Source organism: Myotis yumanensis, unplaced genomic scaffold (assembly GCF_028538775.1).
Source record: "Myotis yumanensis isolate MYYU_CA2020_CCGP unplaced genomic scaffold, mMyoYum1.0.hap1 SCAF_5, whole genome shotgun sequence".
Classification (NCBI taxonomy): Eukaryota; Metazoa; Chordata; class Mammalia; order Chiroptera; family Vespertilionidae; genus Myotis; species Myotis yumanensis.
Window position 1 is genome coordinate 80,605,491 of NW_027223756.1, and position 20,711 is coordinate 80,626,201.

Here is a 20,711-nt window from a genome sequence, read left to right on the forward strand (position 1 = left end):
GTCCCTTGCTGGCATCCCCAGCCCACCCCATCTTCTCATCATCTGGGCATCCAGGTCTCCAATAAATAGGTCATCAGACCTCTGGTGTGGCTGCAGGGCCCTGTCTGGGCACCCTCAGCCACTGCAGCCGCAGGCAGCCGCTGAGAGCTGGGGCAGCCACTGCCAGTGGTGGTGATCATCCAGGAAGGCCACATCAGCATAGCGGGTGGGCTGGCAGCAGGGGCTTCCATGTGCTCGGCCCTGGCTCCGCAGCCAGGCCAGCGTCAAGCTGTGCTGGGTGCGGGCACCTCGGGGACAACTGCCAGCGCAGTAGCGGAAGATGATCGTCTCCTCCGAAGCATAGCCCAGGCCCAGCTCCACCACTGGCAGGGCCAAGCTCCGCAGCTGGCATGGGCCAGCCGGGGCTCGGCGCAGGCGGGCACCTGGGTGGGAACAAGGGGCAGTTGACAGTGGTCAGGGGTTTGCCAGGAAGGAGTTGGGGAGTCACACGGGGTGCTGGGGATCCTTACCCAGCTGTGCCTTCCAGGTCCCTGTGTCGGCGGCTGGCTCAGACGAGGGTGTTCCCTCTACCACTGGAGCCCCTGGAGTACTCGGGTTCCCGCCGAGGCCCAGCTGCAGGGATAGGAGCAGCAGAGAGCCGAGCAGGACTCTTCCTATGGCCATTGTGACGAACAGGTCCTGAGGATGGAGAGGTCCTGCGCTCTCAATTTATCCCCATCTGGGCTGGGAAATAACCTCTTCACTGCCGGATGCTGTATGGGCACGAAGGCCCCATGTCCCCCACCAGCTTGTCTCCCACATCCTCAGACCCAGGCAGGCCAACTCCCTCTGTCCCACATTCTTTCCTTCTAAGAGTTAAGGGCTCAACCCCTCATCCGGACATTCCATAGATCTATTTCTGACACGCCCTCCACACCTTGATTTAAGAGTTGAGGCGGCAGCCAGGGCCCAGCCCAGGGTGAGCAACCAGGGTTCCTGCCCCACTGTCCCACCTGCCATGTGGAAGGAGAGGTGGGGGGGGTATGTTCTGTGGGTCCCCCATTGGGGCCCCTTCCCATTCAAGCAGGGTGCTGAGGCTCAGGAGCCCCTGTGTTGGGCACCAGGTGGAATGGATATGTTGGGTGGGTGGGAGCGGGAGCAGGGAAGAGGTGGTTTGGCAGGTGAATTAGCTGATGGGGACTCATCCATCATGGCTCCAGCCTAGAGGATTAAGACATCATGGCCCTGTGTCTGGGCCTGGCTGAGCCGGTGTCAAAACAGGAAAAGGGAAAGACTCCAGGACAGCCAAGAGTTGGGACACAAGGGGCCGGAAGCTCACCCTGCAGGGACTCCTGCCTCTAGAAGGCCCACCAGAGGACCCTGGGACTCAGCCGGTCCTGGTGTCCAGAGCATCAGCAAGAAGGGAGGTTGGCTCCCACTGGGTCTTGGAGGCAGTTGCAAGTCACAGTGACTTCCATACCCTGCCCCTGTGGCCCCTGGGAAGTGAGACTGTCCCTTACCTCTGAAAGGAGGCTAATCAGTCCCTCCCACATGAGGTTCTGAGGACAGCGATTAACATGGTGTTTGGCACTGAGGAGCTTGGGAGAGTTTTTGAGGCAAAGGAAATTCAAATAGCTATTGCATGTTTGAAGAGGTGCTCAACCTCACACAGGTAAGATTGAGTTAAAACTCAACTCGGAACCCAAGATTGGCAAAAATCAGAGCTTGCTTTCACATGGCTGGGGTGCACGCATGACATAGGTGCATCCCCACACTGTGGGTGGGAGTGTAAGTTGGTAGCAGTTGAGCAGTTGATACTGAAACTGCAAATCCCATCCCTTTGACCCCGAAACTGTTTCAGGAATTTATGCTTAGCAGGTGAGCAGACACAAACTCAGGACTATCCGCTGCTTTCTATCAGCAAAAGATCAGAAATGACCGGAAATCTACATACAGGGGATTGCTTCACTAATTTGGTATGGTTGTTCTTTTTTTAAAAATACATTTTATTGATTTTATTTACAGAGAGGAAGGGAAAGGGATAGAGTTAGAAACATCGTAGGGGTTGTGCCCGCAACCAAGGTACATGCCTTTGACCAGAATCGAACCTGGGACCCTTTAGTCCGCAGGCCAAAGCTCTATCCACTGATCCAAACCGGTTAGGGCTGGTGTGGTTGCTCTTATTGCAGTACCTATTGAGACTACTTTCAGAAGTAGTCCAGAGTCACCCAGAATTAAACGCAGGCAGAATTTGAACCCAGGTCCTGTTGAACACAGTCCCTGCTCCTAATCACTGAGGCATATGGCTTTACTGGTAGGTCACAGTCCACATGGCTGAGTATAGGGGTAAAAATCCCAGGGCAAAGGGTGAGAGCATCTTTCCTGCTGCCCCAAAAAGGCCTGGCGGAAGTATGGGGAGGGAGGTTGGACCGACCTGGGACATTCCTAGGAATTAGCCTGACATCTCAGGCATTCCCAGTCGACAGCCAAGGTCCTGTGGAACTGGGTGGGGAAGTTTTCCACCTGAAGTTTCCAGCCGAGGTTCAAAAGTAGCACCTGCTGCCAAATTTCATTTCCAGCAGCATTATTGTCCATGAAATTAAACAGTCCTCCCACTACAGAACATCTAGCAATGCTGGAAAAAATACATAACCAACTTGTAACAAAGGGAAGCCCCAGAAACATCACTGGAGAGCTGAAAAAGGTGCCAACATCAGCAATAAAAGGGGTTTGGGTTTTTGCTGCCATGTGGGGACAAAGCCCTGAGCTGAGAACCATCCCAAATGGGCCCAGGCTGGGACTCGTGGGGCACCTGGTGGGAGCAAAGGCAAAACCCATTTACAAGGACCGGCCTGTAGACCATCCAGGAGTCCCACAGATAGAGCCCCAAGCTGGCCACCAGTTCCCCTATCCAAGATTACAGTCATGAAGACCAGTCAGAAGATAGAACAGGAGGCCTGTGAGCTTCAGGTGCTGATGTGTCTGATGAAAACTATAAGACAAGATGCTTAAAATAAAAATGTGAAAGGGATGAAAACATTTAGGACAGTCTAGCCTGCGTGGCTCAGTGGTTGAGCATCGACCTATGAACCAGGAGGTCACAGTTCGATTCCCAGTCAGGACACATGCCTGGGTTGCGGGCTTGATCCCCAGTGTGGGGTGTGTAGGAGGCAGCCAATCAATGATCCTCCTCATTGATGTTTCTCTCTCTCTCTGAAATCAATAAAAATATATTTTAAAAACACACACACATTGAGGACCACTCAAAACAGACCAGCTGCCCTGGCTGGTGTGGCTCAGTTGGTTGAGCATCATCCTGTGCACCAGGGGATTGCCAGTTTGATAGCAGTCAGAGCACACATCCAGGTTGCAGTTTTGGTCCTCCACTGGGGTGTGTATAAGAGGCAACCAATCAATATTTTTCTGATAGATGTTTCTCCTCTAAAATCAATAAAAACATTTTAAACTAGCCCTAGACAGTTTGGCTCAGTGGGTAGAGTGTTAGCCTGCAGACTGAAGGGTCCCAGTCAAGGGCACATGCCAGATTGCTGGTTTGATCCCCAGTAGGGGGCATGCAGGAGGCAGCCAATCAATGATTCTCATCATTTTGTTTCTCTCCCTCTCCCTTCCTCTCTGAAATCAATAAAATTTAAAAAACAAAACACACAGACCAGCTGATCTGAAAAAGAAACAGCTGAAGAGAGAACTGGCAAAGTGGAAGACAGACCTGAAGAAATCACCCCACGTGCAAAATAAGTTCTGAGAGACATCTCAAGGCTCTAGAACAGGGGTGGGCAAACTTTTTGACTCGAGGGCCACAATGGGTTCTTAAACTGGACCTGAGGGCCACAACAAAAGCATGGATGGAGTGTTTGTGTGAACTAATATAAATTCAAAGTAAACATCATTACATAAAAGGGTACGGTCTTTTTTTTTTTTAGTTTTATTCATTTCAAATGGGCCAGATCTGGCCACGGGCCGTAGTTTGCCCACGGCTGCTCTACAAGGAGGAGTGGGGGAGAATAAGAGAAGTAAATTGAGAAGAATGCTGCTTATGTTTTTCCAACTTATTAATGCTGGGTCCTGGGATTCAGGGAGCAGGGTGACAAGTGGACAGTTGGACCCAGAGCAATGAGTATGTGGAATTCAAGAGTGCATGAACTTCTGGAGACGAGCTTATTTATTGGGCAAAAGGGTGGGGGCCAGCCCCTCACTCCTTGAGGGAGAAGTGCATCTTGTCGTTAATCATCTTGCGCTCAGGGTTTAGGCGTTTGAGGATCTGGGCAAGTACGTTCACTGTCTGCTCGCTGCTCAGCCCCGTCTTCTTGGTCTGGAACTTTTTCAGCAGGTCTTTCGTGGTCATGGGCTTCCGTGTCAGGTAGCGGCGCACAGCGTCCTCAGTCACCTGCACGTCACTGGAGCGCAGTGGAGAGTGGGGAGGTTAGTGGGTGGCCCTCCTTCCCAGTGGTCCCCTCCTGCCCCTGCTGTCCTCACCAACTTACCCACTGCTGGGGGTTGACTTTCCAGATTGGGGCTGAGGGGTCGACTTCCCAGACAGGCTCTGGGGTCCACTGTCCAGCCGCAACCGCTTAGCTGCTGTCGCCTCATTTGTCCGTTTTCCTGTGAGAGCAGAGGCAGGGCTGAGTATTAGAAATGTCACACTGGACATGTCGGGAGACGCCAGGCCAGGGGTGCCTAGATTATGGATACAAGGAGATCAGGGGCAGAAAGGTGTCAGCCCCTTGATCTGGCCTCAGATCCTGATGCTCAGTGCACACAAGAACAAAGGTCAGGAGGTTGCAGTGGGTCGGGAAGGCCACCCACCTTGCTCCAGTTTGCTGGCAGCTGCCCGAAGGGTGGAGGAGGTGTTGCCACTCTCTGTGCTGGGTGTGCCTGGCCGGCTATTGCCTCTTGAGCTGCCCCCTGATGGCTTCCGCTCTCTCTTGGGGGGAGTCTTCTTTTTCTGCAAATTTTAGGTTAGGGACGTGAGTCTGGAAACAGACACCAGGGCCGACATCCCTCCTCCCAACCCTGGCTGGGCCTTACAGCCATGAAGAGAGCTGAGGAGGCCTCACTGTCAATGTCACTCTCTTCTGAGCTGTCAGACTCATCACTGCTGTCTGTATGGGGACAAAGAAGAGCTGTCAGGATCAGAGGCACCCACACCCACCCTCAGCTCTATCTCAGAGAAGGGGATCTAGTAAGGGGCAGAGGGGACAGAAGCCTGGAAAGCCAAGCCCACCTTTCTTCCGCTTCTTCTCTTGTGGGGTGGGTGCCTTCTTCTCCTCCTCCTCCTCCTTGTCCTCCTCAGGAGGCTTCTCCTCCTCACTCTCCTCACTGCTTTCGCTCTGCTCATCCACGCCCTTGGGACCCTCCTCCTGCTGGGTGACCTTGGGCTTGCCCTCCGGCTCTTCCTCAGAGCTGCTGCAACACAGAGAGTGAGCAGAGGGTGAGTGAGCTCTTCCTCCAGGCTGTCCCAGGGTCTCACACCTGCCTCCCGCCTGCCTCACCTGGAGCCATCAGACATGTAGTCCACCTCCTGGCCCTCAAAGTCCCCATCGTCACTGTCCTCAAAGGCCTCATCATCTGACCCCTTCTTCTTCTTCTTCTTCCGGCCTGCCTTAGTCATCGGTGCCTTCTTCTTGGCCTTGGGGGCTTTGACACCTGGGGAAGTGGAGGGGGACTGAGCACTCATCGGGTTTGTATATTCAAGGACATTGGGACATCTCAGGCCTTGACAAAGGGGGAGATGGCCAATTCTTACAGAAAGCAAAGGCCTTGCCTAGGGGCAACACCTCTCATGTGCAAACCAAACCAATCTGGGATCTACACCCCCTGGCCACAGCCTTTCTCCAGTCTCACACTGAGGGCCACTGTCTTCTGCACTAAATCACTCTTGGGGCCCAGAGCCCCTGGAATGATTCAAACTGGTGGATCCCACCATATCTTTTTAAAAATGTTCTTATTGATTTATTTTTTTTTAAGAGAAAGGAAGGAAAAGAGAGGGGAAACACTGATGTGAGAAACATCAATCAGCATGCACCCCAACCACAGATCAAGCCTGCAACTTGGGCATGTGCCCTGACTGAGAATTGAACTGGAGACCTTTCAGTGCATGGGATGATGCTCAACCAACTGAACCACACTGGCCAGGGCCCATCACTCATTTCTGCCTCCAACTCATTCTGGTGCTTCCGCAAGTGGCCCTGCATGGCATGTTGTGCCTGCCTCTCATCTCCCAAGAAACTGTAAACTGTTTTTTTCAATGGCATTAATCACTCTGTGTTGTCACTCAACTACCTTTATAAAGTAAGACTCAAGGGGGGGGGGGGGGGGGGAAAGGACACTTATGTAATACCCTTTGTAATACTTTAAGCGAAAAATAAAAAAATAAAAAAAAAAAAAAAAAAAAAAAAAAAAAAAAAAAAAAGTAAGACTCAAGCGCGACTTAGGCAGCTGTGCCGAACACCCCAGCCACCAGGCAGGCTCTGCCCAGGCTCACCCTCCTCGCCGCTGGCCTCGCTGTCATCAGACGACATCTCCAGGTCGTCTTCCAGGTCATGGATGCGCAGCTCACTGGGCTTTTTGCGGCCACGCTTATCCTTCTCCTCATCCTCCTCGTCCTGGTCCTGGTCTTTGAGCCGCCGCTGCTGCATGATGCTGAAGTGGTTCAGGACTTTGTTCCTTCTGCAGGCGGAGGTAAGGGATACACTGGGGTCTGATAACAGGCCTGGCTCCAGGGCCCTCCTCCAGGAACCAGGTTTCCTCCTTGCACGTCACTGGATGTTCCCCAGAAGGGAACCACAGACATGAGTTAGGTGATAAGAGGCATGATCTGACCCCAGGGGACTCGCACATAACATGGACACCCTAAAAGCATGCGGGGAGAGCTGACCCTTTTTCAGTTCCCTCTGCCCTGAGCTCTCAAGGAGAAAGTGTTGGTGTGGTGTTGGCATCCCAGCACATCTCTCAGCTTAAGACCAATTTCAGGTCCACACGAAGACACATCAAAATTAAAATAACAAAGGCGCCCGGCCAGCATGGCTCAGTGGCTGAAAGTCAACCTATGAACTAGGAGGTCAAGGTTCAATTCTCAGTTAGCCCACATGCCCGGGTTTCAGGCTCAGTCTCCAGTGGGGGACGTGCAGGAGGCAGCCTATCAATGATTCTCTCTCATCATTGATATTTCTTTCTTTCCCTCTCCCTTCTTCTCTGAAATTATATATATATATATATATATATATATATATATATACACACACACACACACATATATATATATATATATATACATATACACACATATATATATATATATTATAAAATATATGTATATTTTAAAGTAAAGGGATTCATGCAAACAGAAATGAAAATAAAAAGCTGGGGTAGCAATATTTACATCAGACAAAACAGATTTCAAAATAAAGGTCATAACAAGACCAATCTCAGGCAACAAATATCTGCAGTTGATCCAGCCTAGATCTCCTGCCTGGGAAAACTCAAGGCATCCAGGGACACCCTGCCCTGCTTTCGGTCACTAACTCCTTAGCTCTCACAGGACCCTATACATCCTTGATGCTTTGGTTTATGTCTCCCCACTGGACTGAGAGCTCCCTGAGGGCCTGGTGGGGTCTGGCTTGGTCATCACTGAATCCCCAGCTCCCAGCGGGGTATAAAGTTATGGTGACCTACCTTATTTCCAATTATTTTGGCTCTACACTGGTGAAGCTGAGAGACGACATTGTCTGCATCCTGCTTCCCTCCCAGCTCTGCCCAGGCTTACTCACCTCTCCCACTCCTCCTCGGCTTCCTCAGCAGTGAGCGTACGGTGCCGGGCCAACGGTGTGAAGTTGTACCAGTTGTGCACTGGGAACGCTTCAAAAGCCCCGTCAGGGCACTGGGTGAAGATATAGTAGGACGTGTTCTCTGTCACACCTCCCTTCTTTATACCCTTGAACCTGCAAAGAACCACGGTCACGATCACAGCCTGTGTCCAGAGAGACCCGCCCTGGCCCACCATGCCCCTGGGCCTGTCCCTTCTACAGAACCACCTGGTTTCTCCGAGCAATCAGAGGCTGGGAGGCTTTGGGCTAGCTCTTGACCTGTCTGAGCCTTGATTTCCAAATCTGGGAAGCAGGGCCAGTGCTCCTCACCCTGCAGAGTGGGCTGAGGGCTTCCCCCATTTTACATATCATGGTCCTTTCATGGAAGGAACATGTTAGATAACCTGAAGAGCATAGGCCCTGCAGTCAGACCCCTCTGATCTGCCTCCAGGCTGCTCCTTGGGCCTGAACCACTGCGAGCCTCCTCCTGGCTTCTGCCCTCACAATCTTCCCACACAGAAGTCCAGGCAACGTTAGAGTGCCCCTTCCCTGTTTCCCACCTTCAAGGTGGCCCCTGGATGTACATGAACAGGGCAGGTGCCCTTGGAGCTCCTATACAAGCACCAACTTGATTTACCTTTAAAAATAAAACCCTATAAAAGAGATAAACCAAAGAACTTATATGCAGAGCCCATGGACATGGGCAATAGGGTGGTGAAGACCTGGGAGGGTGGGTAAAGGAGGGTAAAATGGGAGACATCTGTAATACTAACAATTCTATATATAGAGAGAGAGACAGAATGAATAAGTAAATAATAAAATGAAACCCCATGACGGAGGACATGCTGTCACCTGCACTGTGCATATGGGGCATACAAGTTCTGAGAGAGCACCCCACAAAGTGAGGGCATGAGGGAAGAGGAGGGTGGGACCTGCTGCCATCACCACTTACTTCCTGCCCGACTTGCCATTGACTCGGAGCAGCCAGGGCTGGTCCTCAGGCCGGAACTCCTTGAGGACGATGCCGTACTTCTTCCTCCGAGCCTCCTCCCGAAGCTTGCGGTTAAACTCACTGCCTGCACCCGACTCAGGCATCTCCTCCTCTTGGTAAATCTTCTTGTTGCTCAGATCTCTCTCTAGCCGGGCCTGGGGGAACATGGTGGGGGAAGCAGGAAATAAGATCTCTCATCAGGGCACCTGCCTTTGCTCGGGCTGTGCCCCTACCCCTAAGAATACCCTTTATTCTCTCCACGCTGAGCTACAGACACTCCAACTTCTTGCTTGGCAAAAAAAAGTAGAAAGTCAGTGCTCAGTGAATGTGAGTGAAGGGATATGGGCAAGCTTTGTACCATGTCTATTTGTGCAGCTTTTTGAAAGTTTGAAATTATTTCTAAATGAAAATGAAAAAAAAAACAGTAAAAAAAACCACAGTAAGGTCATAGTGGTGGTAAAACAAAAACAACAATAAGCCCTAGCCAATTTGGCTCCGTGGACAGAGCGTCGGTCTGCAGACCAAAGGGCCCCTGATTCAATTCCAGTCAAGGGCACATGCTTTGGTTGCAGGCTCCTCCCTGGCCCGGGGCCTGGTCAGGGCTCATACAGGAGGAAACTAATTGATGTGTTTCTCTCACTTCATTGTTTCTCTCTGTCTTTCCCTCTCCCTAAAAAAAAAAAAAAAATCAATGGAAAAATATCCTCAGGAGAGGATTAACAAACAACAATGAAAACAACCTGCTTGCCTGGCTGGCGTGGCTGTGTTTGAGCATCGACCTATGAACCGAGTGGTCACGGTTCTGATTTACGGTCAGGGCACATGCCTGGGTTGCAGGCTCAATCCCCAGTAGGGGGCACGCAGGAGGCAGCCAATCAATCTCTGGCATCATTGATGTTTTTATTTCTCTCCCTCTTCCTTCCTCTCTGAAATTAATAAAAATATATTTAAGAAAAAGAAAAGAAAGAAAAGAAAACAACCTGCTTAGAATTGGCCTTCCTCTCTCTGCTTTCGACTCTGGACTGCCCCGTGAATTCAGAAGCCATTAAAGGCTGAGGTTTTCCAAATTTTAATCTCTGGACAATTTAACAGTAGGTATTATTTTAAAATGTACGTTTATAATTCTACCCTGGCCCTCACCCCTCAATATCCAATCCATCAATAAACCCTGTCAGCTCCATCTCCAAAACCCACTATAGTTAAATCATTTCTTATCACCTGTTTGCTCCAAAGCCCATCATTGCTCACCAGGACCACAGCAGTCACCTCTACCCTGCTTCATCTGCCCTCCACCCTACAACAGCCAGATCACTTTACAAAACCCCCATTTAAAACCCTGAATGGCTTCTGCTAGACTGAATGTTTTATCTCCGTCCCAAAATGCCTATGTTGAAACCTAACACCTGTGGATGGTATCTTGGGAGGTGATTTTGTCATGAGGTTGGAGCCCTTATACCAAAGGGTCCCACAGAGTTCCCTTGCCCCTTCCTAGAGGACACAGCGAAACAGTGCTGTCTATGAACTAGAAAGTGGGCCTTTCCAGACACCAAATCTACTGGTACCTTAATCTTGGACTTTCAGCCTCCTGAGCTGTGAGCAATAAATGGCTGTTGTTTATATGATGTTCTGTTAGAGCAGCCCCAACGGACTGAGACAACTCCCAAAGCCCTTACGGTGGGGACTCTGAGACCATCTGTAGGATGTAGCCTCCTCCCTTGCCCAGAAAAATCTAGGCCCAAAATGCCCATCAGTGGGCACAATGTCTAAATGTTCTCCTCTCAGAAGGCCTCCTGCAGGGCCTGACAAGTTTTACTCAGAGCCCAGCTGATCAACCTGGACCTTAGTTGTCACTTATCTCCACTGGGAAGCACCGCGGGAACACACTTAGTTACTATCACAGCCACGACATTCACAATCAATTCTCATTCCCCTCAGAACGCGGACTTACCTGATTCCAAGTAGCGAAGTTGACTTTATCAGCTGCATTGAAGGCCATGATGTTATATTTTTTGGTTGTATTTCTGGAATGATCAAGAAGAGATAGTGCTCAATCCATTCAACAAACCCTCCCGGGTTCAGCCCTCTGTGGCAGGCAATGCTGAGGACCCTTAAAACACCCCGGAAGTCCCAAGTCTGTCAGGGAAGCCAGATCCGTACTCAACCCATGCAGAAAAAGGTACAAAGATTTAGGGGAACCAAGATGAATAATCGGGAACTCAGCCCTAGGCAGGAGGGAGGGCAAGCAGAGAATGCTTCCTGGAGGAGGAAAATACTGGAACTGGTTTTGGGGATCAACAAGGATCCACCAGCAGTCACAGCTGGGGAAAAGGCATTCCTGGCAGAGGGAATGTTAGGCCAGGGGCTGCATCGCTTGCATATGAATGTACTCATTCATTCATTCCATTCAAAAACAGTGCTATCCCAGGGAGTCCTCGCCCAATCCCAGCCCTGCCCTCAAGACGCTGCCAGTCTGGAGAATGAATCACAGGCAAGGCAGCGCCTGGCATGCCTAGGGGCTCTTAAAGGTTTTGATTGTTTGGGCGGGGGGAGGGGGGGGGTTGTTGAGACTTACTTGGGAACTCGAACGACATACTCAGTGACATTCTGGCTGCCAGGACCCTGCGCGGAGAGAAAGCGGGACGGTGAGTGAGGGGCTGATTGCTGAGGCCGTCGGAACCCCTGGACCCCGCCTCATACTTACGAAGGCCGCCATGGGCAAGGGTCGGTGGTTCGGGTCTGGTCCAATCCGTATTCTTTTTGCCTCTCCTGCGGTCCGCGACCCTCACACCGGGGAAAGCCGCCTTCGCGGGATCGGGTCTTTGGCCCCGGTCGAGGACCCCAAGTCCGAGGCGCCACCGAACTACCCGGAAGCGCTGCTGGGTCGTCCGCCTCAGTGGCCGCTCCTAACACATCTGCGCCTGCGCCTAACCTGAGAAACTCTCCCGCGGACCGCGGATCGCGTCACGACCGCAGCCTCCTCGTTTGCCCCGGGACCTCAGTGAGCTGTCACCTAGCCTCCTGGTGCCTTTCGGAGCAGTGAACCAATCCGGGCCAGAGGTAACTGCCTTCTGGAGCTCCTGCAGCTGCTGATCGCTTTATATAGCGCGGTTAATCTGCTCATGACGTGAGCACGCCCTCCCGTGACGTGAGCACGCAAAAGGCAGCGGGGCATTCTGGGAGGGGAAGGAGAAACCATCCACCCTCACGGACTCTCCAAGCCTAGGGCTGCCCCGCCCCACTACGGAAGTGAGTTCCAGGAGGCCGCGTCACCATAGCAACCGAGGCCTCAGTCGCGCCACGCCCGCGGCACCACTACCTCTTTGGAGTTTATTTCTTCTCCCTGCCCCGGGGGACACACCATCATCTTGCTAAATGATTGGGCCAGGTGCCCTTGTGACGTTGAGCCGAGCCGGAAGAGGTCAGGGCCAGAGCGGGGATGGGGCGCGATAACCCCCCAGGCCGCTGGCAGGATGGGTCTGTGCAAGTCCAAGCTGCCCCCATGGGCAGACCCCTGAGGCCCCAGGAGAACGGTAACATCGTGGGGGTGGCAGGCTTACTGGGGGAAGGGAAGGAGGCTATGGAGGGCAGGAGGGAGGTACAGGTACCCCACCACACTTGACCAGGTGTGCACACGCTCCTCGCACACAACATAGTAGTAACACAACTGAGCATGCTCACAGATCAGCCATTCGTTAATCCACTTGAGCATCTGCTGTGCTGGGTTCAGGGCGGTCCACCGTGACTGTGTCAAACCAGCTTCCTGTCCTCTTGGAGATTACAGGGTAGTCGAGGAGACCGTCTTAGAAAACGGTGCCTACAACTCAGGAGATGTCACAGAAAAAGCAGAGCTGGCTCTGGAGAAGAGGGGAGGTTTAAGCTGGGCCCTTCGGGTTGCTTAGGAGTTGGCTAAGCAAAGGCAGAGGGAAGCAGGACACTCAAATTGCATCATAATGTACAACACCCCATAGGCTCCTCGCTCACTGCTCGTATGTCAGCAACTGTAAACTAGAAATATAGGGACAAGTGAGACAGATATAGTCCTTGCCCTCATGGAGTACACTGGCTGGGAGGCAAAAAAAAAAAAAAGAAGAAAAAGAAAAAGCCATCACTGATCATTGCTGTGGAGGAAATTGCGTTCCAACACAGGGATGAGTGGGTTTCAACCTGAAAGCGCTGAGGCAGGGATTTCCCAGATGAAGGGAACAGGCATGGGAGGAATGAGCTTGGCAGTTTAAGGGACAGAAAGGAGACCACTAGGCTACTGGGGCTGGACCAGAGTGAAGGAAGGGGAGGGTGATATGGGATGAGTCTGGGGGATGGACAAGTCCCTTCCCGCTATCTGAGCCACAATTTCCTCAACTGTAAATGGGATAGAGTTATTATGATGCTTCAAGGAGATGCTGCATGCAAAGGGCCTAACCTGCTCTGGTTCACATCCTTATCCACAGAATCCACAGCAGCAATGTATGCTAGGCCTGGATACACCACCAGGCCTGAATACCCAGGTGTCACCCTAGGACAAAAGTAGGTTTGCCACCAGACCTGTGTCTGGTATCACCCCAAGGACATGCACTGAGCTGTGGATATAGCTCTACAGGCACCAACTACTCTCCCTCTGTCTTTCTGGGCACCACAAACATCCTTAGGTCTCCCCATCTTTGTGATGGGTGGCCCAGGCTGTGACAAAGGGACGCAGTGCAAGAACATGGTGACCGCCCAGCCAGTGTGGCTCAGTGGTTAAGAGGTCACTGGTTCAGTTCTCCATCATGCCCCACATGCCAGGATTGTGGGCTCGATCCCCATTAGGGGCATGCAGGAGGCAGCCACCAATGTTTCTCTCATCAATGTTTCTATCTCTCCCTTTCTCCTTAAAAATCAATAAAAACATTTCTTAAAAAGAACGTGGCCACTAATTGTGGGTTCTGCCACGTGGGGCTGGACCAGCTACTGTGGCAGGAGACCCAAGGCGGCACCTAGCAAGTATGGGAGACTTGTGACATCATGCTGCAGGGGCGCCTAGTGCCCAGGGTGAGAGTTCATGTGTGCAGGGGTAAAGGGAAGAAGAGGATACATTGGGACAAACTTCTGGAAAAGGCCCTGTGGAAGCTCCCCACCTCAGCACTGTTTTGTTGCCCTGAGCCTCTCTGTCCTCATCTGTAAAATGGGAGAGCAGCTGAACCTTCAGCAAGAGTGTGGTGATGGATAGATGTCACCATTCTTTTTTTTTAATCCTCACCCAAGGACATGATTTATTGTTTTATATATATATGTAATATATATATTTAAATATATTTTTATTTATTTCAGAAAGGAAGGGAGAGGGAGAGAGAGATAGAAACATCAATGATGAGAGAGAGCATTGATTGGCTGCCTCCTACATGCCCCACACTGGGAATTGAGCCTGAAACCTGGGCATGTGTCCTGACCGGAAATCAAACCCATGACCTCCTGGTTCATAGGTTGCTGCTCAACCACTGAGCCACGCTGGCCGGGCATTATTTATTTAATTTTATTTTAGAGAGAGGAAGAGAGAGAGAGAGAGAGAGAGAGAGAGAGGCCGAGAAACATTTATCAGAGAGAAACAGCAATCAGTTACCTCCCACATGCACCCTGATGACCGGAGATCAAACCTGAAACCTTCCGGTGTGTGAAACAACACTCAACCAACTGAGCCACACTGGCCAGGGTTAGAGGACATCCTTCTTACAAAGTGTTTGGTGCGGTGCCTGACACTTAAGAAGTATTCAATAAAATTAGCACTTATTCCCTGGGCACATATATCATTGGCTCCTTCTCTGCACCTGTTTCCTCACCTGTAAAATGAAGGTCACCCCAGTACCAATCTGTAAATGAGACCCAGCCAGCCTGGCACATGGTGGACAGCAGTCGCTGTGTCCATTTCTCAGGAGTGCTTCCAGAAGCCTTGGCATCAGAGCAGACTCAAAACCTCCGGTATGGGGTGGGACAGCGTTTCCCGAATTCACCTAAGGTCCAGACTGAGGAAGAGAACTTGTCAAGGTGACCTGGTAGGCGAAGGCACTGATCCACCCACCTCTTTCCTTCTCGGGGTACCATCCTAGATATGATCAATGACAAGATGCTGTCTTACCCGGAGAGCCAGGGCCTCCTCATCGATGGCTTCTCCCGGGAGCTGAAGCAGGCCAAGGAGTTTGAGCACATTGTGAGTGACCCTAACATATGCGAGGGTGTGAGACATTGAAGCCATTCTTCCCTCCCCACCTTGGATGGAGATCTGAAGGGGTGAGACTAAGGGGAGAGGAGAGCACCAGAGGGAAATGGAGTTTTGTATTATCAAGGGACAGTCAGGTTGTTGGAAGCTTCTAGAACCTGGGTGAGTAGCTAAAGAGTTCTATGAGGGCATGGACAATGTCATTTTAATATCTCCCTGTACAGTTCCTGGCCACTGGATAGGAGGGGGTTTAGCAGCCTCTCTGAGCCATAAAGATGGAATACAATTCTTTATTCTATCTTCATCTATTTATTCCACTACCTCTGTTTACCTACCTCTATTCATTCATTTATTTATTCCCCCAAAGAGTCCTTGAGAACAGGCTCTGTCTCGGGGAGTTCATGAGACAGACTTGATCCCTGCTCTTAGGATGCCAACAGCCAGAGCAATAAGTGACCTGTAAAACAAAAAATTTCTGGTAGAGGTAAGTGCAATGAAGAATAGACGACAGAATGACATCCTGGAACAACCCTATTTCAGTTTGGGTGGTCCAGGCAGCCGCCCTGAAGCAGGGACATTGGAGAGCGGAGTGATGGAGGCGGAGCTAGCTGGTGCTGGGCAAGTTAGAGTGAATTTCAAGTTATTTTTACACATCAGCAATGCTGATGACCCATCAGCCCATCAGGGCACCTGAACAGCAAGGATTGGAGCATCTAGAAACAGCTGAGCAGGAAAAGATAAACAGGAAGGCTGCAGGCCTCCAGACATTTGGTGAATTCCAGTGGCAATGTCTTCAAAGAAGTCCAGCCAGGAATCAAGCAAAAGTTGCTGGGTCAGGATAGCTGCCACCTGGGCAGATGGGGCCCTGCCCTTGTTTGCACCTCCATTGGAGCAATTCTTCACTTTTCTGGGCCAGCGGCTGCTCTAAAGTAGGCTCCCAGTCACAAATGCCAGATGAATGGACTTCACAAGTGGCCACAAAGTCTTGGAACAGAGGCTAGAAACCCCCAGTCTGGTGTATTCAGTTTGGATTGTAGAATTTGGGGCCCTTTTAAATTTATGGTTTTTTTTTTAAAAAAAATTGATTTCATACCTTAGTCGTTTTGGCTCAGTGGATGGAGCATTGGCCCACGGACTGAAGGGTCCTGGGCTTGATTCCAGTCAAGGGCACATACCTCGGTTGCATGCTTGATCTGATCCCAGCCCTGGCTGGGGCTCATGTGGGAGGCAACCAATCTATGTGTCTCTCTCACATCAATGTTTCTCTCTAACTCTCCCCCTTCCTCCACTCTCTCTAAAAATCAATGGGAAAATATCGTCGGGTGAGGGTTAGCAAAAACAAACAAAAAAATAAATAGATAAAAATAAAATGATTTGGCAAATTTAAAAAAAAAAATTTATTTCAGAGAGAGGGAGAGAGGAATAGAAACATCAATGATAAGAGAGAATTGTTGATTGGCTGCCTCCTGCCTGTCCTCTACTGGGATGGAGCTCACAACCACGGGCATGTGCCCTGACCGGGAATTTAACCATGACCTCCTGGTTCATTGATCTACGCTCAACCACTGAGCACACTGGCCAGGCTGACCCTGTTTAAATTTTAAATGAGTGGCCCACTTTCAAAAATTAGGAGATGCCACATCAAAACTCCCAGCTTCTCTTGAAAATTGCCTGACTTGGTAATGTGGGGCCCACATGCCCCCATGGTAACAGCAGTGTGAACTGGTCCTGAGCTTTTTACAGAGCCTAGCACAAGAACGTTTGTTGCACTGTTAGCATCCCACTGTTTCAGGGAGGTCGGCATTTTTTGCCCAGGGTCACACAATTTAGGTAGTGGAGGCAGGACTGGGTTCAGAATCTGGCCTGGCCCTTGGTTGGCATTGTATGTCCAACAAACACACAGGAAGCCCCCCAGGATGTGCTCTGCTCACGGATGGTGGGGAGGACCAGACAATCCATGTGCAGGTCCCTCCTAATCCAAAGCAAGCTGTTCTCCTGCTTGCTGCCCTTGACCCACTGAAAATCTGGGCAGCCATCTCTCCTTTGGGATTTGTCCCTGTGCTTCCTTCCTTCCAGCACTATTTACCTTGCCTCCCTCCAGCCCTTGTCTGCCCTGTACACTGCAAGTTTAACTATTGAAACTAAATCTAAGTACACTTAGATTTAGTGTACTTAGATTTAGGTTAGTGTACTTAGATTTAGGTTCAATACGTTTTGCCCTTTTTAAAATCCATAAATATTCCAGTATATATTTTATAAAAGATGACTTTTATAAAATCATAACACTTTCATTATCACACCTTAATGTTGTCAGACAACTGATCAATATTAAAATTTCCATAAACATCTCAAAACCTTTTTCATTTCACATCTTGTTTTAATCAGGATTTTTTTAAAAATGAAACTAGACCACTATATATATATATATATGAAGGGAGAGGGAGAGACAGATAGAAATATCAATGATGAGGGAGAATCATTAATCGGCTGCCTCCTGCATGCTCCCTACTGGGGATCAAGCCTGTAACCTGGGCATGAGCCCTGGACTGGAATCGAACCCAGGACCCTTCAGTCCGCAGGCTGATGCTCTATCCACTGAACCAAAACAGCTAGGGCCCACCTTCTTCTTCTTCTTTTTTTAAATTTATCTATTGATTCTAGAGAGAGAGGGGAAGGGAGAGAGAGAAACTGATTTGTCGCTCTACTTATTTATGAATTCATTGGTTGATACTTGTATGTTCCCTGACCAGGGATCAAACCCACAACCTTGGTGTATAGGGGATGGTGCTCTAACTAACTGAGCCACCTGGCCAGGGCTATTTTGATCAGGATTTAAGTAAGGTTTACCTACTGCCATTGGTTGCTATGTCTCTGACATTCTTTTTCATCTATAGGTGCTCCTTCCACCTCTGTTGCTTTTGTTTCCTTGCAATTTTATTTATGGAAAAAGCAGGTTCTCTGGTTCTTTTTATTTCGCACAGTGTGGATTTTGCTGATTGCAAAGTCATTTTTTTTTCTACCAGGTTCTTCTCTCGTCTATATTTCCTATAAGTTGGTAGTGTGTCTCTAGAGTCTGGTTCAGGACTCAGACTATTTTTCAAGCGTACTTCATAGGCGTTGATGTGAATTTGTAGCAGGTGTCCTGCATGCTTAGTTGTCTCTTTGCCATAGTTGGTTTCTTGTTTAAATGTGTTAAGAGGAGTCAGGTCCCTGAATGTTCACTGGGTCCCAGGAGGTGGACTTGAGAAAGTGGGGGAAACAGAGTGTATTGTGCTTGCAGAGTTCTTGTTCTTTCTTTTCTTTTTTAGAACAGTAAACACCTTTATTACTGAGCTAAGATAGGAGGGAGGGGAATTTATTTGCCGTTCTGGGCCTTGATTTTCCTCAGCTAGAACTCCAGCCCCTGGCCCTCAGAACATAGCCACCTGCCTGCCCACACCGGCCTGGTCTTGAAGCGAAGCAAACCAGGAGCTCGCCCTGCTGGAGCTGCTCCTCAGGAAACTGCTGCTTTTGGCATTCGTTTCCCTTTCATCCTCTTCCTTTTGCATTTTGTTTTTTGTTTAAAATCGCTTCCTCCTCAGGAGCCTAAAGCCTAGCCCCCTTCTTGGGGCTCGGATGCAGTGCATAGTGGGACTTGCACCACTGTCAGTATGGTCCGCTGTCAATGAGCATGAATGAGGCAGTTCATCAGGATCTTGGTGTGGACCAGTTTGTTGCTGGATGCATTGTAGACAACATCAATAATCCTCACATGGTGTGCACAACACTTGGTGCCCTAGAAGTTGCCCGCATCCAGCCTCAAGACACAGTACTTCTTGCTGCCTCCCTGCATGTGGACTATGTGGACAGGCGCCAGCTCGTATTTTCCCTTCTTGTGGTAGGGCTTTCTCTTGTCCCTGGCCTTGCAGTGCTTGGGCCAGTTGTTCTGAGAGATGCCCATGCCTTGGGGCTGGCTGGAAGTCTTTTTTCTGTCCAATTCTGCCACCCCAGGGCTGTGATACTCTCTTTCTCAATGGTCTGCTTCCTCCCCTGTTTACTGGTACATGAACCAGTGAGTTTGGTGTAGAGCAATGCGGTTATTTCAGCAGGCTCCTTCTTGCCTGTCTGCCACACTCTTAGTAAGGGGTCTGTCTTGACCTGAATTGTGCCACCCAATCCATATGTTGAGGTCCTAACCCTCACCACCTCAGAATGTGACTGAACTTGGAGACAGCATCTTTAAAGAGGTGATTAAGTTCAAATAAGTCATTTAGGTGGTGGCTAATCCAATCTGACTGGTGCCCTTATATGAAGAGATCAGGACATAAGACACACACAGAGGGAAGACCACTGAGGACACAGGGAGAAGACAGCATCTACAGGTCAAGGAGAGAGGCTTGGGGGAAACAGACCCTGCTGACACCTTGATTTTGGACTTCCAGCCTCCAGAACTATGAGAAAATATAATTTCTGTTGTTTGAGTCACCCAGTCTTTGCTATTTGGTTGTAGCATCCCTAAACAATCCATAGCATCAGATAGTGACTGTTGTAAAATGCCCATCAACCTCTTATTTCATAGTTTTGTTTTAGCTTAAAAAAAATCTTTATTGTTGAGAGCATTATAGATGTCCCTTTTTTCCCCTCAGTGCCCTCTTCCACCTGGTTCCCACCCCACCCCAGGCCTTCATCACCCGATTGTCTGTATCCATAAGTAGTGCATTTATGCAGATAAAATCTTTGGTTAATCTTTTTCCACCCCCTCACCCCCACTGCCCCGAGATTCTTCAGTCTGTTCCATGTTCCCAAGCCTCTGATTCTATTTTATTCACCAGTTTTTGTTCATTAGACTTCTTGTTCATAGATATGTATTTACTGCAATTTTATTGTTCATATATATATATTTTCTTCTTCCTCTTCTTAAGGAATACCCACCCTTGGGGGGGGGGCGGGGAAAAAAAAAAAAGAATACCCACCTTTTAACATTTCATGTAATACTGGTTTGGTGGTGATGAACTCTTTTAGCTTTATCTTATCTGTGAAGCTCTTTATCTAACCTTCAATTCTAAATGATAGCTTTGCTGCCCTAGCTGGATTGGCTCAGTGGATAGAACGTAGGCCTATGGACTGAAGGATCCTGGGTAGTGAAGGCAGGACTGGCACATGCCTGGGTTTTGGGCTCGATCCCCAGTAGGGGGTGTGCAGGAGGCAGCCAATGATTCTCTCATCATTGATGTTTCCGTCTCCCTCTCCCTTCCTCTCTGAAATCAATAGATATAAATAAAAATAAGAAGCCTGTAAAATTGTTTTGCCCTTGTCTATGGGGTGGAGGGCAATTGTGTAGCTGTGACTAACAACTGACCCCTTTTCTCACACTCTAGATCTTGACAAAAGTTCCAGAAAACTTTTTGGTAAGCACTGCTGTCATTGCAAGCCTATAGTGAGATGGCAGAGGCTGGAGGCTGATTCTCCCTCATCCCAGTACCAGCACAGGGCCAAGGGAGTGCAGTGCCTGCACGGCAAGCCCAGGGTGCTAATCTAACCTGTCCACGTGACCCTAGAGTAGTGGTTCTCAACCTTCTGGCCCTTTAAATACAGTTCCTCATGTTGTGATCCAACCATAAAATTTTCATTGCTACTTCATACCTGTAATGTTGCTACTATTATGAATCGTAATGTAAATATCTGATATGCAGGATGGTCTTAGGCGACCCCTGTGAAAGGGTCGTTACCCACAGGTTAAGAACCACGG

The 20,711-nt window shown here is 49.7% G+C and overlaps 2 protein-coding genes and 1 pseudogene across 3 annotated transcripts; all 3 read right to left on the reverse strand.

Annotated features, from left to right (window-relative positions):
* Nucleotides 1–114: 114 nt before the first annotated feature.
* On the reverse strand, nucleotides 115–663 carry PSPN (persephin). The gene is made up of 2 exons (XM_070413898.1): nucleotides 519–663; nucleotides 115–434 (listed from the first exon to the last, which is right to left on the reverse strand). Exons 1-2 carry the CDS (start codon nucleotides 661–663, stop codon nucleotides 115–117), a joined length of 465 nt encoding a protein of 154 aa, XP_070269999.1.
* Nucleotides 664–4,141: 3,478 nt separating this feature from the next.
* On the reverse strand, nucleotides 4,142–11,902 carry GTF2F1 (general transcription factor IIF subunit 1). Of its 2 annotated transcripts, none has more exons than XM_070415939.1 (12): nucleotides 11,495–11,902; nucleotides 11,366–11,412; nucleotides 10,742–10,814; nucleotides 8,755–8,948; nucleotides 7,767–7,937; nucleotides 6,482–6,666; nucleotides 5,490–5,643; nucleotides 5,222–5,400; nucleotides 5,026–5,099; nucleotides 4,804–4,942; nucleotides 4,482–4,599; nucleotides 4,142–4,394 (listed from the first exon to the last, which is right to left on the reverse strand). In XM_070415939.1, the coding sequence occupies exons 1-12, from the start codon at nucleotides 11,504–11,506 to the stop codon at nucleotides 4,190–4,192; spliced, it is 1,551 nt and encodes a 516-aa protein (XP_070272040.1). In that variant the 5' UTR covers nucleotides 11,507–11,902; the 3' UTR covers nucleotides 4,142–4,189. The 2 variants fall into 2 exon arrangements, with proteins under 2 accessions (XP_070272040.1, XP_070272039.1); XM_070415938.1 differs by having other exon boundaries at nucleotides 5,222–5,403; nucleotides 11,495–11,900.
* Nucleotides 11,903–18,338: 6,436 nt separating this feature from the next.
* LOC139009785 (small ribosomal subunit protein eS8 pseudogene) lies at nucleotides 18,339–18,923 on the reverse strand (annotated as a pseudogene).
* Nucleotides 18,924–20,711: the final 1,788 nt, after the last annotated feature.